The sequence below is a fragment of the Triturus cristatus genome, chromosome 2_2 (genome assembly GCF_964204655.1).
Source record: "Triturus cristatus chromosome 2_2, aTriCri1.1, whole genome shotgun sequence".
Classification (NCBI taxonomy): domain Eukaryota; kingdom Metazoa; phylum Chordata; class Amphibia; order Caudata; family Salamandridae; genus Triturus; species Triturus cristatus.
The window spans coordinates 314,375,907-314,392,311 of NC_140582.1; the positions used below are offsets into that span (position 1 = coordinate 314,375,907).

The 16,405-nt window shown below is 48.4% G+C and overlaps 1 protein-coding gene across 2 annotated transcripts in view; it reads left to right on the top strand.

Moving 5' to 3' along the window:
* CFI (complement factor I) overlaps positions 1 to 16,405 on the top strand; it is a 181,567-nt gene that overhangs the window by 77,777 nt on the left and 87,385 nt on the right. For both annotated transcript variants that reach the window (XM_085641367.1, XM_085641368.1), the window contains one exon: positions 1,146 to 1,308. In XM_085641367.1, the coding sequence (XP_085497493.1) occupies positions 1,146 to 1,308 (163 nt within the window). The remainder of the gene's footprint in view (positions 1 to 1,145; positions 1,309 to 16,405) is intronic.

Below are 16,405 nucleotides of genomic sequence, written 5' to 3' on the forward strand. Positions count from 1 at the left end.
AAGGACTCCCCACAGCCACTGGTCCGTCTCCTGTGTCCGCCCGCTCTTCAAGAACTCCCCGCTGGTGTTATGGATGAGGTGGCATACCACAACCCGGTATAGGGCTTGGAATCTTGCTGTTGCTCCTCCTCCAATTTGTACTTGGCTATGTGGGCCTTTTGGTAAGTGCCCTTAGGCAAGCCCACATTAGACATGCTGTCTGCTGTAGGTAGTGCCTATGTGAGGAGTATGATACTGAATTATGCATTCACACATGCTCTTCAGAGAGTCATTTGTCTGCAGTTTTCTTAAACAGTACTCTGCAGATCGACCATGGTTCAGACCTTAGTGACGTCACCATTATTTATGTCATTAATGATGTTCTAAGGGGTGATATGACATGTACATTAGCCCCGTGCATGCAAACTTGATCTGACTGATCATATTGACATGCGGTTTCGGCTGCTAGTATAGAGAACCTTTAAGTTGGACTTTAGTGTGTATTGGCTCACTGGTAGTGGGTCACCGCCCCTTTTGGGTACCGCCTCATCGTCCCTATTGGCAAGCCACCACAGGCTTTATTATCTCCCCTGGTTACTGATTCCTTGGTACTGGGTCAACATAATACTTGGGCAGCCTTACCATTCGGAGCTGCATTTTTTCTTAAAGGAGACTGTGAGTTTATCACTTCATTATGCATTTAATTTGCGTGTGCTGCATGTTATGCAGTAAACCTTATATTGTTTACAAATTTGCCATGTCTTACATTCACTGTCTTTATGTGTCATTTCAGTATATTTCTTCTATTTTTTACATTTTTTTGCAATTTTTATTGTACGTCACATTTAGTTTGTTGCTAAGTGCTTTGGTGAAAAGTGCCTTAAAAGCTACTTTCGACAAACAATAATGCACTGCTCGGTTTCACTTGTTGGTCGAATTCTATCAATCAATGCATAGAAACATTTATTCAGCCACGTATATTACGACATTGTTTATACTAAACTGACCAGAATTCAAGAATAAATTAACATTTACGTCATTTTGTGAACCAAGACTTTTATGCTGATTACTCCGTCAAAGTATCAGCAAAAAATGTTTTCATACATGTAAATATATTGTCAGTGACTGACTGGTATCTCAAACATCAACACCTTACTAAATTTCAGGAAAATTCCGCATTTCTTTGAAACATGAAGATGGAAGTGCATCACAATCTAAAGGTATCGTCGAAGTATATTTACCAAATAATGAACATGCAAAATACATATGCAAGAAAGAATGGACAACACAAGAGGCAAACGCAGTCTGTAGACAGCTTCAATTCAACAAGTAAGTGCATTCGAATACCTTATCTCTAAATTTTATAAGGCTGATTTAGGATAGCCATTGTTTCTTGATCAATATAGTTTTTGTATGTGAAAATGAATCCCTTCCATAATGAAAGAGCAAAAGAGAATATGCAAGGATTTTCAATTAAATTAATGACAAAAGCAGCAAATCAGGCTATGTAGAAACTTTTAAAGGAAAAGAAACCGTATTTGGCGAAAGTGTATGCATAAAAACACTGTGGTGGACAATAAAAATAAAAAACATATTGTCTGGAATTAAAATACAGCTTCACTGAAAGTATTAGTAAAAATGTATATTTTTGTGCATGGAAACTAGACCATCAGTAGCGAATGGATGAATATAAATAGACAAATGACTTAGATTCTTTCCTATAGCTCCACACTATATACAAAATGCAATTCCATTTTTTTTTTTTTTTTTTTTAAAATATTTTTATTGCAGGAATCCGTAAATCGTTACATAACCGGCCAACATTATATATCAAGCCCGATCAATGAGACGCAACCCTCCGTTCCCCCACCGTAAGTTACTTACACAGCCATTCAGCCCACAACCCTAGGGTCGGGCGGCGAAATTCAATGGGGGCTCAGGAGGATGTCGAAGCTGGCCCGGAGAACCCGCTGTCCGTCATCTGCTTTTCCAAACAAACCCATAAACCCAAAATAACACCCCACTCTTAAAACACCCCAACCCCAGGTAAACCCTCCCCCTCCCCCCGCCATCAGCGCGCGGCACCAACTGCCACAGGATCTCCAAAAGGACCCACGGGGAAAACAATAGATCTGAAAAGTGCAATCGTCTATCGGGACTCAGGGCGAGCCTCTTCCTCAAGCTCAGAGTCGCTGGGGGCGCCATAATCCCTAAGGGCCTGCACCAACATCTCCCATTCCAGCGCTGCCTCCTGTGCCTTCTCATTACGCTGCCTCCAAGCTAGCTGGTATCTGAGCGTACTCTCCCCCGCCGCCCACTTCAAAAATTCGCTGCGCCACCGGCTTCCCGTCGGACCAGCTCGTGCCTTCCAGTTCCTGGTCACCTCCCGTTTAGCAAGGAGTAGCCCCAGATCAATGAACTTGCTAGAAATTTTATTTTTGGGGGTATGAGGGAACCAGTGCAGGAGACCCACCGCCGCGTCAAGCGATAAAGATCTCCCCGTCGTCTCGTCCAGGGTCTTCCCCACTTCCTCCCAATAGGATGACAATCCCGGGCAGGCCCACAGCATATGGAGGAGGTCCGCCTCCTGGGCCGGGCACCTGGGGCATTCCGCCGAAGTCGTACCAAAATATCGCCTGATTTTCACCGGGGTCAAATAGGCTCTATGGAGCACGTAGTAGTGGACCAATTGAAAGCGGGCGTGGCGTGTGCCCTTCCAGGCCCTCCGCACTAGCTGGGCCCAGGTCGTCTCCGGGATCTCCCTGCCAATGTCCTCCTCCCAGCGGTTTCTCAAAGTGGTGAGGGGAGCCATCCCCTCATTGATCAGTCTGCCGTAAAGGCAAGTGACCGCCTTCACCGTGCCCGCAGACATCATCACGTATTGGCATACTGGGGATAAAGGGGGTTCCTCCTGCCCGCGTCTCCAGTGCGCCTGGATCGCTCGGACAAGGGCCGAGTGCAGCAAAAAGTCGCCGCGGGGAATCCCGAAGCGCTCGATGAGCTCCTGGAAGGGCAAGAGCGACCCGTCCTCGTATAGATCCCCGATTAGCTGCAAACCGGCGTCCTCCCAGGTCGCCAGCCGCGACCAATCACCCCCATGGGGCAGAGCCGTTAGCATCCCCAGCAGTATTTCGGGCGCGTACGGTGTTCGCAGGTGGCCCCGGGCGTGAGCTCGGTTCCAGCACAGGCGGATAGTCCGCTCCTCCATTGACAAGTCCTGCAAGGCCAACCGTTGTCTCATCGCTATGAAGGAGAGAACATGCCTGGCCATGCCCGTTCCCCTCTTTTCTTCGGGGCCCCGGAACTCCCGGGCGATCTCCTGGGTGAGGGCCTGGAGCTGCGCCGCTAAATAATACTTTTCGAAGTCCGGCACCGCAAGCCCACCCTACTCCTTCGGCCTCAGTAGGGTCTTGAGGGCCACCCGCCGGCGGCCCGAACCCCAAAGGAATCCGACAATCATGGATCGTAAAAGTCGAAACGTGGTCGGTGGGACCCAGATCGGTAGTGTCCGGAAATAATATAGCAACCGGGGGAGCGCCACCATTTTAAGCAAAGCTATCCTCCCAGCCACCGAGAGCGGCAGCGTGGCCCAAAAGCCCATACTGCCTCGAAGTGCTCGAATGCCCCGGGCAATGTTCCCATCCAAGAGGCCAGAAGGTTCATGATAGACATACACCCCTAGATACTTAAAGCAGTCGGGTTCCCATCTAATCTCCCTACTCAGAGTAGGGGTAGGGGTGCCCCTGCGGACCGGGAAAAGACAGGTCTTAGTCCAATTCACTCGGAGGCCCGAGACCGCCCCAAACTCCGTGAGCGCCGTCGCAGCCCCATGTAGGGCATCTAGCGGGTCTTCTAGGAAGAGCAACAGGTCGTCTGCATACAGTGAGATGTAATGCGGGCCCGAAGGAGTCCACAGGCCCGTGTAATGGGCTCCCGACCGGAGATGCAGCGCAAGAGGTTCCACCGCCAGCGCAAAGAGCAGTGGGGATAACGAGCATCCCTGCCTCGTGCCTCGTTCCACCGGATATTGTGAGGAAATCAGCGGTCCCGCCCGAACCCTGGCTGACGCCGAGGCGTACAGAACCCTGGTCCACCTGATGAATCCCTCCCCGAGGCCGAACCTCCGCAACACAGTACAAAGGTAGTCCCATTCCAGGCTATCAAAAGCCTTCTCTAAATCCACTGAGAGGACAACCGGGCACGGGGCGTCCACAAGCGGTTCCCCTAGCAATCGGAACAACCGGCGAATATTCATGGTCGTGTTACGCCTGGGGATAAAGCCAGCCTGGTCCTCATGTACCAAGGAGCTCATGTGGCCGAGCAGCCTCGAGGCCAGGATGCTGCTCAGTATTTTATAATCCACCGTCAGCATCGATAAGGGACGGTACGACCCCGGATCGGAGGAATCCCTTCCAGGCTTGAGGAGCGGGACCACCAATGCCTCACACATCGAGCCTGGGAGACGCCCAAGCCTCTTCGCCTCCCTGTATACTACCAACAATCTAGGGGCTAGGAGATCGGCATAGGCCGCATAGAACTCCACAGGAAGACCGTCCAGGCCCGGGGTCTTATTTCTCGCCATCTTTTTGATGGTGCTACGGATCTCTCCCAATTCTATGTCGGACCCCAAGGCTTTCGCCACGTCCCGCTCCATCGTTCGGATCTCTAAAGGCCGCAAATAGTTATCGAGCAGGTCAGGGTCTCGGACCGAGCGACTGCGGTATAAGCGCTCGTAATATTGCCGGTAGCAGCTCAGAATCGCAGGCTGGGTGTACACCTGGGTTCCGTCTGCCCTGCGCATGGACGTCGTCAGTGAGGACTGCCGCGTAGGGTTGGCCAGCCATGCCAACAGCGCGCTCGACCTATCCCCCTCTGCGATGGACCGAACCGTATAGGCCTTATAGTCAAAACAGCGGAGCCGTTCGGCCTCCGCCGCCACCGCCTCCTTCGCCTCCGCCGTGCGCGCCTGCAATTCGGGGCGCCCGGGGCGGCGTAACTCCAACTCGCGGAGTTTTCGATCCGCTGCCTCTAGGTCGGCGAGGATACTTCGCCACACGCCGACCTGTTTAGAAATGCAGTACCCCCTCACCACCGCCTTAAAAGCGTCCCACTCTAGCGCTCTCGAGCTCGCGGTGCCACGGTTGGACGCAAAGTACTCTGAAATCGTATCACCTAGGTCCGCCTTGAAGACACTGTCCTCAAGGATCTCGGGCCGTAATTTCCAGGTGGGCACCGCCGGCACCCCGGGAAACCAGCCAAGGTCCAACAGGAGGGGGTTATGGTCAGAAATGGTCCTGGTCAAATATTCAGACCGGACCGCTGCTGAAACCAGTTCGGGCGAGCCAAGAAATCCGTCCAGTCGAACGTGCAATTCATGGAGGCTCGAGAAGTAGGAGTAATCCCTGGTTGTGGGGTGTTGCGCCCTCCAAATATCCGTTAGACCCCAGTGAGTCTGCCAGTCCCGACGATCCCTAGCCAAGCGACGAACCGGAGAATCGGGGAGGGGTGGATGCGAGCGGTCAATATCTACATCCACTACTGAGTTGAAATCTCCACCGAGCAGGAGGGGTCCGGAGAGGCAATGGGCCAACGAGCCCGATAACCTGGAAAGGAAGGCAGTCTGGTCTACATTAGGAGCATACACACAGCAAACGTTTAGGTCTCTCCCTCCCAAAGTCCCCGAAATAGCCACATAACGCCCCTCTGGATCTATCACTGTGTTCGTGACCTGGAAGGGAACCCCAGCCCTAACCCAGATCAGCGCCCCTCTGGCATACGCAGAGTACGAAGTGCAAAAGACCTGCCCCCTCCACCTACGCTGTAAGGCCGCCCCTTCCGCCTTGTTCAGATGAGTCTCCTGCAGCAGCGCCATTTGTATTCCCCTACGCACTAAGTAAGCGTGGACCTTGTGGCGCCTGGACATAGTGTGAAGCCCCCGTACGTTCCAAGTAACACATTTCAGATTAGCTACCTCAGCCATTGTCCCATATTGTTCTCGCAAAGTCTCCCCATCCGGGTCCCAACAATAATAGGACATCGATCCTCACAGCACTGATGGCGGCCATTTTCCCCAACCATAACTTAACAACCCAAATATGAATCAACTCCCCATCCACCCTCCCCAGAACAGGACCCAAATAGCACCATCTAGTTCCCATCCAAACCATATTCTCCAACTATACCCTACTAATCCTGCAGTCGCCACCGCAGGAAGGCCTTAAGGGCCAGGTGCAGGCCGGGCGGAGGCAGTGGGCCCTCGACGCTCAGGCCACCAGGACTAACCGAAGCCCAAAACAGTGTCACAAATAAACCCCCTCGGGGCAAATCCAGGGCACCCCACCCTCCCTACCCCGGTAGTCAGCATCTCTGATCGACACCGGGCCCCCACCCAAAGTGAAGAAGCTCACCCCGTTACCCCTGTCCATCCAGAAGGTCCTCCGCCGATTGCGGTGTGATCACCGGCGTATGGTCACTGTCAGGCACGGATTCCTCGGAGTCCGTTGGACCCTCCTCGTCCTCAGGGACCGCTTCCTCCGCAATGGCAGCGTCCCGTGAACCAGACAGCACTGATAACACCTCTAGAACTCCCTTCCGCTCCGTCGATGTCTCTACAGTTGAGGGACCCCCCGAGCGGCCACGGCGACCCCGAATCCTCCTGGATCTCCGTCTCTGCTCCGGTTCCGCCACCTGTCGAGGCGAGGAGCCGGATCCACCTTTCCCCGCTCTATATAGTTCGAGCCAGTGACAAACGTCCTCTGGGGTATCGAAGAACTGAGTTTTGTCCTCGACAATTATGCGGAGCCTCGCAGGATAGAAGAGCGAGTATTGGATACCCTCGCTCCGGAGCTCGCGCTTGACCGCCAGGAAGGAAAACCGTCTGCGTTGAGTTTCATAGGTGTAATCCGGGAAGATGTTCACCTGGCTGTTCGCCACTTTAAATGGCCCATTATGTCTGGCGACATTGAGGATGAAGTCTCTGTCCCTGAAGTGCAATAATCGCGCCACCACCGGTCGTGGGGCACGTCCCTGCTGCGGTGGCCTCGCCGGGACCCGATGGGCCCGCTCCAGGGTGTAGAAGGAGGATAGACCCTCCGGGGCCACCGTGTCTCGGAGCCAGGCCTCCAGATATGCCACCATGTCGCCATCCTCAATCTTTTCTGGCAGGCCCACCACGCGGATGTTGTTCCTCCTGTTACGGCCTTCCGCGTCCTCCGCCCTCTGCTCCAGGACCGTAATCCGGGATAAGGCATCCTTCATATCCGCGGCCAAGGTCCGCTGTGCCGGCTCCAAGGTTTTCACCGAGCCCTCCACTTCCTTGACCCGGTCCGAAAGTTTGCTGTGGTCCGCTCTAAGGAGACCCAGGCTCGTCGCTACCTGGGCAATGTCCTGCTGGAGGGCCGAGCGCGTGGTCGCTATTGCCTCTAGGACTCGGTCAAATTGCTGCTGCAGTGGTGCACCGCCGGCATCCTCGGGGCCCCCGCGTTCCTCCTTGTCCTGGGTCTCCGAGTCCGAGACAGCTGGGGCAGTCCCCTTGGCTCCTCTAGGTTTCCCCATGTCGCCGGCCGCTCTCCGTGCAGGTCTCGGAGCGGACGCCTCCGAGTTCAGGCCCCGGCTATGACTCCCCCGGGTGCTAGGCCTCAGGTCGAATGCCGGAGATCCCCGTCTCCAGGGCCCGTTGAATCGTCTCAACCTTGGCTCACGCCACCAACACGGCGTCCGGGGGCACCGAGGAGGAGGCGGAGACAGCCGTCGCCAGGTCGGGCAGGCCCCCACGGCCGACAGAGTCCCGGAGTGGATGTCACCAGCTCCACCGGACGATTCGCGGCCCCAAAAGGTTGCGCCTCCCATGGAAGTGGGTCGGCCAGGAGAAAGTGGCCAAGTGCGGTGTAGGGAGTGGGGCCACCGACAGGGCCTCCTGCCGTCCCCGCGTGGGATCCGCTAGGGTGTGGGCCTCCGTACATCCGCGTGCAATCCCCGTTAAAAGAGACCGCTCTGACCGATGTCCAGCTCCGACCCCCACCGGGAGCCGGCAGAGCAGGGGATGCACCGCCGCCAACGACGTTCCTCCAATCTAATGGATCTGGCCAGGGGGACAAAGAAGTCCGGGCGCCATGTTGGGTCGCACTGCGTGGTACCCCGGACTGCGATTTTCGCCGGGTCGCCGCTCGTGCCGATCACGCCAGGGGCCCCGGCAGGTTTCCGTCGGGCCGGTCCGCAAAATGCGGGGGCTGGGGTGCCCCGCAGCCGCCGAATTACAGGATAATCACGGGCTCAGTCCCGGAGCCGAGCTCTCAGGCGACCATTACCATCGGCGCCCAAGCCACGCCCCTACAAAATGCAATTCCATTACTGAGAAAATTGCATTTGGAAAGGTAAAATTAAAATTTGCAAAAATGGCAATTCTTTATCATCAAGATATTTGAATGTTGATCATCGTTTATGTCATTTTGGGAAAAACACGTTAATAAAGAATTGAGATAAAGAAAAAACAAGAGTCTTACAGAAGGGACTGTGAGCTGCAGAAACCTAACAAAATTGCGAACGACGATGACAGAATCTTTTCGCACACATGGGATGGAGCACATCTTAACTACATTCTGATCATATTGCATGGCATGGTAGAGGATTGTGACCACATTTATGGAAGAGACCAAATGCTGAGTTTGGCAGCATAGCGTACATTCTAAGTATGGTAATCTACTATATCCTTATAACGTGCTATACATGGTATTTTTCCCTGTATCACATGGCCACACACCCCCCTTCATCAAACCCTCCTTTTAATTCTTGATTTCTAACTCTTTCCACTGAAAGCGATCATGTGGGTGGAACTATGTAGAATAAAAGTGGAATCTCTTCAGAAAATCTAAATTTTGTGATTTGTTGCAAAATACATTTTAAGCAGTTTCAGCTGAAGGCACTTTCAAAATTGGCTTTAGTTCAGAATGTGCAGCTGTATTGCACTTTTCGTGTAATGAACTCCAGTAGTGAAATAAAAACTCTCTATTCTTTTTACAGCATAGTTGTGACATAGTCACTGGTAGTAAGAAATTGATGTAGCTGCTCACCTGCAGTAATATATTACAGTTGAGTTTTGATGTCATAATACTTTCTGCTGGAGCCAACAGAACCCTTTAGTTATTTCTATGTGGAATGAACTTCTGGGTTTTTCTGGAGATCAAATTATGCAACCTAGGGGCATTTTACGAGAAGGCTATTTTAGGTACAACAAACGTAGGGACACATGCTTGCCTTCGTTACATCTTCATATATTTGTCATCTGGGACACATTGAGATGTTCGTAGTGCAAGGTTTTCCAGTTGTTTGGCATTGACTGGTTTTCACTGATTACCTACAGAAGCTGGATTTTTACCTTGCATAATAATCGAAAATTCACAGAGAAGCACAAAAATACTAGTTACTACTTTGATTAATTTGCAAAAAAGTGTCACTCATTTGGCAGTATAATGCCACTTCTACACACACTGAAACCACCAAAATGTCACACATGAGAAATCTGAAAACTGGGCAGCTATAAGTGGTCAGGGTGATGTAAGAATTAAACACACTCACTGCAATGTTTCATTATTGTCTGTCCACTCTTGTGCTGCTCCCTACAGATTAGTAAGTGTCACTAGTACTTTCTCCAATCCTTATTTAATTTACCTTTAGCGCATCATGATCATGAGCCTATGTAAACTGGGCACTTAGTGCCCTTCCATTTCTGGTGCTTTGCAGCAGTTTTAAGATATTCTTAGAGTTTCTTGTTGCTCAAATGGGTGTAATTTCTGATATATATATGTTTCCCTCGTCTTCATTGCTTGATTTTGCTCGCGATAAAGTGTCACTCATAAACCTTGAATGTCACTCATAAGTACACTGAAAACGTCACACACTGCAATTTGAAACCTTGGCAGCTATGCTGGGGGGCCAAGGTGGGGAAAGGACATCACTGCACTCAGGCTGCTGCACGGACACAGACAGCGGACTGAGGCTTTTCACTGTAACCAAACTGAGGGAAGCAAAATGATCACGAGGATCCCCAGAGGTGGTGGTGGTTAGGGATAGTAGGTAGGGAGGGGGAGGCATTGGCAGAGACATAGGTGTAAACCTGAGCCTCTTCAAGGCTTGCTGTGTGAACTCCAGCACATGCGGCTAGTCTTGACTTACTCTATCAGCTGCGAGACTGGTACTGTTGATGGTACAGGCCAGCCTTGACGACTTCCCACGGCACTGTCCCGGTCGGGCACTTAGACCGACTCATGCAGCAGCGGCATTGGCTGCACTGGACTGAGCACCACTCTCCAGCCGCGGTCCAATCCAAATCATTACGAGGGCGGGGCAGACAGTACGAGCTGCCAAACAATTTTAAACTATTCTGCGTGCGTCCCCTCACGCTGGCCTGCTTAAGCTGATTGGCCAATTACATCATGACACAGATGCCTCGCGACCTGATGTCAACTATTGCTGCAGTATATGGCAAAACATTATAGCCAGCCGTGAACTGAGCCAGGCCTGAAGCAATCTGTCAGCTAAGAGCTTTAGCAGTCAGAAGAGGTGCTAACTTGCAGTGCTCCAGCAGACAGCTGAGGCGCTTTAAATGCGTGACAACGTATTTTAGTGCAGTGATGCAGAACACCACACTGAAATGCGTTAGTCTAACGCCTGATGCGTGGTACTTGGCAGGCAGGCTCCACAGGACCCCTCAGCATATCACCCTGGCCTGAGATCTCCTGATTGAGTTCAGAGGGGGCCCAACCATGTACCTTGCAGGAGGGCCCCCTCACGTTTTGTATGTCTTCAGTGAATGCAAACTTGCGAAAATGAAACATATATGATAGCATGTTAATTTTTTGCACTGAAATAGCTCATTACATGTAAGCTTGTATGTTTCTGCATGTCAGCATGCATTTTAATCAATATATCTTTTAAAAGACCACTTTCGTTAAACTGCTCATAACCTGGTTTTCGCAACAAACTACGAGCTTCATATTGGTATGTTTAACCCTTTAACAGCTGAGGCTTACCTGCCCCGAGTGCTAAGCCCATTTTAGGGTTGAGCCTGCGAGAGCATGCACTAGCACATGCATCTCACTTGCGAGACACTCTTGTGTCCAAAAAGGGCCTGGAGCCTGCCCTTTGCTTACCATTAGTCTCATTCAGAGTCATTCTTCTTTGCAGGCATGTTCATTGACCAGTGCAGCCGAAACGTCACTTCCAATGCTTGCCGTGGAGCAGGGACCTAGCACAGATTGATTAAACTTAGTCCGTGCCCATTTGCTGCTCCAGACGTGATTGGGGTACTTTTTCTTGCCCCCTCCCAGCCTCCCATGCCCCTGTTCTGTGCGCAGTCACTTGCATGCGTTTCAAATTGTACTTCTCCCCACTGCACATTCTTGCTTCTCCTGTCCCCCAATCACCCTCCTCTCACTGTTGCTTGCTCCCTTCCACACCCCTGTGGCTACTTGCCCCGTCCCTCTCCCACCGTAATGGGGTGTTGCTTGTATAAGGGCGCAAACTTGACCCAAAGGTATTGGAGCACTTTCCATTTTAATGAGTGTGGTCTCTCTGGAAACTTTCTAGTTGCCATACAGGTCAATTTATGATTGGCCTCTTTCGTGGAGTGCCGCTAACAGCAATATTAGTCATGTCAGCTTTGTGGATGGGTGGGTATGTGGTTGTGCAGTATAATTCTCTTTAGAAAACCAATGTAAAGCCTACTTTCAGTTGTATTCATGGAATGAGAGAAAAGGGCAGATTGTTGTGGGCTCCAGCACCATATCAAAGGCACCCCCGTTCTAAATTGGCATGCTCCTACTGGAGCATTCCAGCATAAAGCAGAAATACACTTGTCCTGTGTTTCCCAGCTGTGTGCACCGCTAGGCAGCCAACTCTGACCTGTACCACAGTGAAATCCAGGGGTCTTAGCAATGGGAGTGATGGTGTGACAGCTGGCATCCTCTCCCCTTTTCCCTGCCTCCCACCCACCTCACTCCCCCACCCCCTCCGTCCCCACTGCATGCACAGCTATCTCCTGTTTGGCCAGATTTAACAGCTAATGAAAGAGGAAATAGTAATCACAGGAGAGAATGAAAATTTAATTTAACTCCGCCTATTTCTAGTTTTTTTCTACATGCCTTTCTGAGTTCCCTTTCCCCTAGAGAAAACGCTCTCAGAGTACAATGAGTGTAGTGAATGTTAGACTTTATTGCAAGTTTTGTCCAGATTTTTCACTTATTTTTTTTATTTTCGAATCACCTCTTTTCATGCAACGTATTCTTTCCAACCTGTATACAGTAAATATGTCACTGATTGACCACTTTAACTTAAGAGAAACATCACTTCCGGTCATTTTAGGTTGTTAGCTTTATGTGTGACATTCGTCTGTACTTTTGAATGTATGTGGCCACTTTCAGTGCATGGCATATGACTACACTCAGCCACTGATATTGAATTTACAGCGGCACAGTTTGCTATTGGTGCAGCCAATAGCATTGACTTTGGTAAACGTAAGAGACCCTTCCGCATCTTTCTTTGTGGCAACCTCAGTTCTTTGCTGCCAGAATCATTTTGAATGCCATGTACCCCCCTAAGTATAGTATTACATTCCTGCAAAGAAGCGATGGCACTGTGCCACAAAATAAAAAGAAAGATTGGCAGCGTCAATAGGCCTCGCCTATACGAAAGCTATTGGCTTTACCAATGTCTTTCAGCCATGTTGAACAGCAGCATAGCTGTGCAGTGCAGTGCAGCATAACTAAAAGTAAAGTTAGAAAAATAAAGCGCCATGAGGGGAACAGCACTCTTTTTTTAACTTTACTTTTATCAATGCTGCACAGCCACACTGATTTAAGCACGGGTAAAAGACATTGGCAAACCTGATAGCTTGCACATCAGTGAGACCTATTGGATTTGACAGTGCTTGTTTAGTTCTGGCATTAACCAAGACCTTTTGGTTTTGCTAAAATTATAGGTAAAATATATACTTATTTAAAGGGGCTTTCAGCCACATATCCGCGTCCATTTGTCTCTGGTTGTGTCATTCACATGATGTTTCCGCCCACTACAGCATACAGCATGAGATAATGGTTCACCCTACTTCAGCCACTGGTTAACTTCACTTTGAGTGTCTGCATTTTGCTCTCTCACAAGGAGCACATCCACACACGAGGTAGTCCCATTGAGTGCCAGTGTTTTTGCTTTTACTTTAATCTTGCCTCTGTGTTTTGCGACTGAGGTGGAAGCAGGATGCTTTATACCAGATGTGAGCACAGGCCACATTCCACGCCTGTCTCCTCCTAATGCTGTTGTAAATTCCTTTTGGAGTGTCCTATGTTTATTTGACTTCACAACATAACAGACTGCATTCATTTGAAACTGTTCTGTATCTTCAATATTATACAAAGGAATTACTAAGTGAGCAATTCTTCAAAACACATTTATTATGAACTCATTTTCACCATTTGTTCCTTAATACATTTTGCCCAGGGAGAAAACCAGCCTTTATCATGTTTACTTTGCAACACTTTTTAAAAATGTACTTCCCTTGTTCTTTCCTTTCTTCCTTCTATCTTTCTTTCCTTCCTTCTTGCTTTCCTTCTTTTTTCCTGCCTTCTTTCTTTCCTTTGTTCCTGCCTTCCTTCCTTCTTTCTTTCTTTCCTGTGTTCTTGCCTTTCTTCATTCTCTTTTCCCTTTTTTCTTTCTTTCTTTCCTTCCTTCCTTATTTCTTATTTCCTTCCTTCCTTTTATCCTTCTTTCTTTCCTTCCCTTCCTTCCTTCCATCCCACCCCCAGGGCATAGCTGTTTGCACTCACTTGGCGGGAGCTTAGACAGCGCCTCCCAAGTGAGAGCAAACAGTAAGTCCGCTCCCAGAGGGCAGGAGCAGGAAAACTGATTTAAAATCCGTTCCCACATGCAGGGAGCATCATTTTTGGCTGCTCCCTGCAATGCGGGAGCAATGCCAGCTGCTGGTGGAGGCGGGGAGCCGGCAGGGACCACGGGGGTATTGAGGCTCATCCGCGGTCCCCAGCACTGCACACTGGGTGGGCTCCAGGGCACCCAGAATCAAGCTGCTGGGCCCCTTTGATGGGCTACCCGGGGCCAAAATTGGCCCTGGGAGGGGGGGGCTGCGTGGACCCCCTCCCATTCTTAAAAGCACTAATGATCCTAACTTCTTGGGCTTAGGAAAGGTAAAGCAAGTGTGTTACTTCTTGTATTCCACTTTGAAAAGCGAGCTGAAATCCTTAATAGAGGTGAATGCATCGTTGATCTATCTGAGCACAATCTGATCTGTAAATACTGTGACAAGTGGTTTCTTTCTTGTTGTTTCCTGGTGAGAGCAGAGTTTATGATTCTTCCTTTTAATTACCCTGAGTATGCAAATGCCCAAAATCATCTGCAAGCTCCCCCTGTTTGGCCCACCCCATTTTCCTTTGTAGAAGGAAAGGAATGCTAAATGAAAAGGTGAATGGATGGATGAATGAAAGAGAGAATGGGTGATGTTGTTTGGGAAAAAATGTGCTGTGCAAGATGGTCTATTTTGTTCTAAAAATGGCATCAACTAAAGGGTTGCTGTGCTAAGATCACCATTTCCCCAGCTGTCAGTGACAAACAGAGCTGTATAAAAAAAAATAACCTTTTTTAACACAGTTTAGGCTTTTTTTGTTAGAAGTAGCCTATTTCCCTATTTTTTGTGGTTTCAACATATTTGCAGTTTGTGGTGGAAACAGGTGTGACTTTTCAGCCATACAAGCATAAATAAAAATACTAGGTGTCACATTTTTTTCATTTTAAATGAATTGATGAACACTAAATATTCCCTTATACTGCGGACCTACAGAAAAACCTATTTAGTATTATAAATGAAAAATAAATGATTATCAATTAAACAAACAACAACATTACCAGGTGATGGACAACCACACCAGATGGAAAGCTAACTGTATCTTTACCACCTCGACATGGTACCAGAGAAATGAGGTCTCAATATCTTCTGAAAAAATATTGTGTCCTAAAGGATTAATTTGACAAAGTTAACTGTTAAATTGATAATATGCCCTTGAAGGCACAGTATTATCGCTTGGTGACACGTTCTCACCCCTTGTTCATTGAATATTGGTTTTAAAAGTGTTAATCCGGAAGCAATTTGGGGAAAATACATACAATGTGCAATAACGTTACATTAGTATAACCACATAATCTATACTTTTGTGATTGCCAAACTTGTACCCATATAGGTGTCCCATCTTTTGTTGGATAGTGGCCAAACCTAAGCTTAAACAATATATCCCTTACCGCCGGTTTCAAACAAGATGTTAGATAGGATTGGGGTTCAATTTTATTATATGAATTAATAACCGGCCAGGCATGCTTTTTTTTTACAATCCGCTCCTGATCCAATATAAAAGATACCAAATTAGTTGATTGATTTAAAATCTGTTTTAAAATGGTGTTATTTCTAATCATATCGTCAAAACGTAGGAGCTTAAAAGTATTCAAACTTTCCTTTAAATATAACCTCCATGGTCTGGTATACTCCTTCCTACTCATTTCTTGCTAACACAAGGGACTCAGGGTCCGATAAATAGAGTGAAAATTGACATTTTAAAAATGCAGCTCGCCTTACCAATATTTGGTTTAACAAACCAAATTCTAATCTAACTGTAGAGTGTCCAACATTTTTTGAAAACCTAAAAACTTTTATTTGTAATTTATCCAGCAGTTGGCTATCTTTACCTCGGAAAATTATTGACCCATATGTAAGCACGGGGATAAGTTTCGCATTTATTACTTTTAATAAGTGCTTGTAACTTGGGCATGAAAGTTTATCACGCAATGATCTAAAGGCAAAAGACAATGAAGTTACTTTGGCCTTTAGGTTATCAAAATGCGGTTTAAAAGTCATCCTATATAAAAATTGGGATAACATTCCTTGTAGTTGCCCATTCCTCTAGATCTTTGAGTAATAATGTTGCAAACATTTTCGCCTCTACAACCATTAGGGCTATTAGCCTATAGTTGGCTGGGTTATCAGGAGGGCCACTTTTATAAATAAGATGTAATATGCTGCCTTGCCAGATTTCTGGGACTAGTTGAGTTTTTACAATGTCTTCAAACATTTGGGTGAGAGCTTTTGACCATATGGCCGTTTTTACTTTGGAAAACGCATTCGGGATCCCATTTGGACCAGGCGCACCATTTGATTTAATTCTACTTATCAGTGATTTTACCATGTCCACCTGTGGTGACTCAAATATTAATAATTGATTGTCATAGTTTTCGTGCCTTCTATACCATTAGTCAAAATATCTCTACATGACTTGCCAAAGTCTTATTCATTTCCAAGGCTAGAATCCAAAATGGCTGATTTATAACTGTCTAGTTTGAAGACGGTGATGAGGAAGAAAGGCAAAATCATAATGGCCCC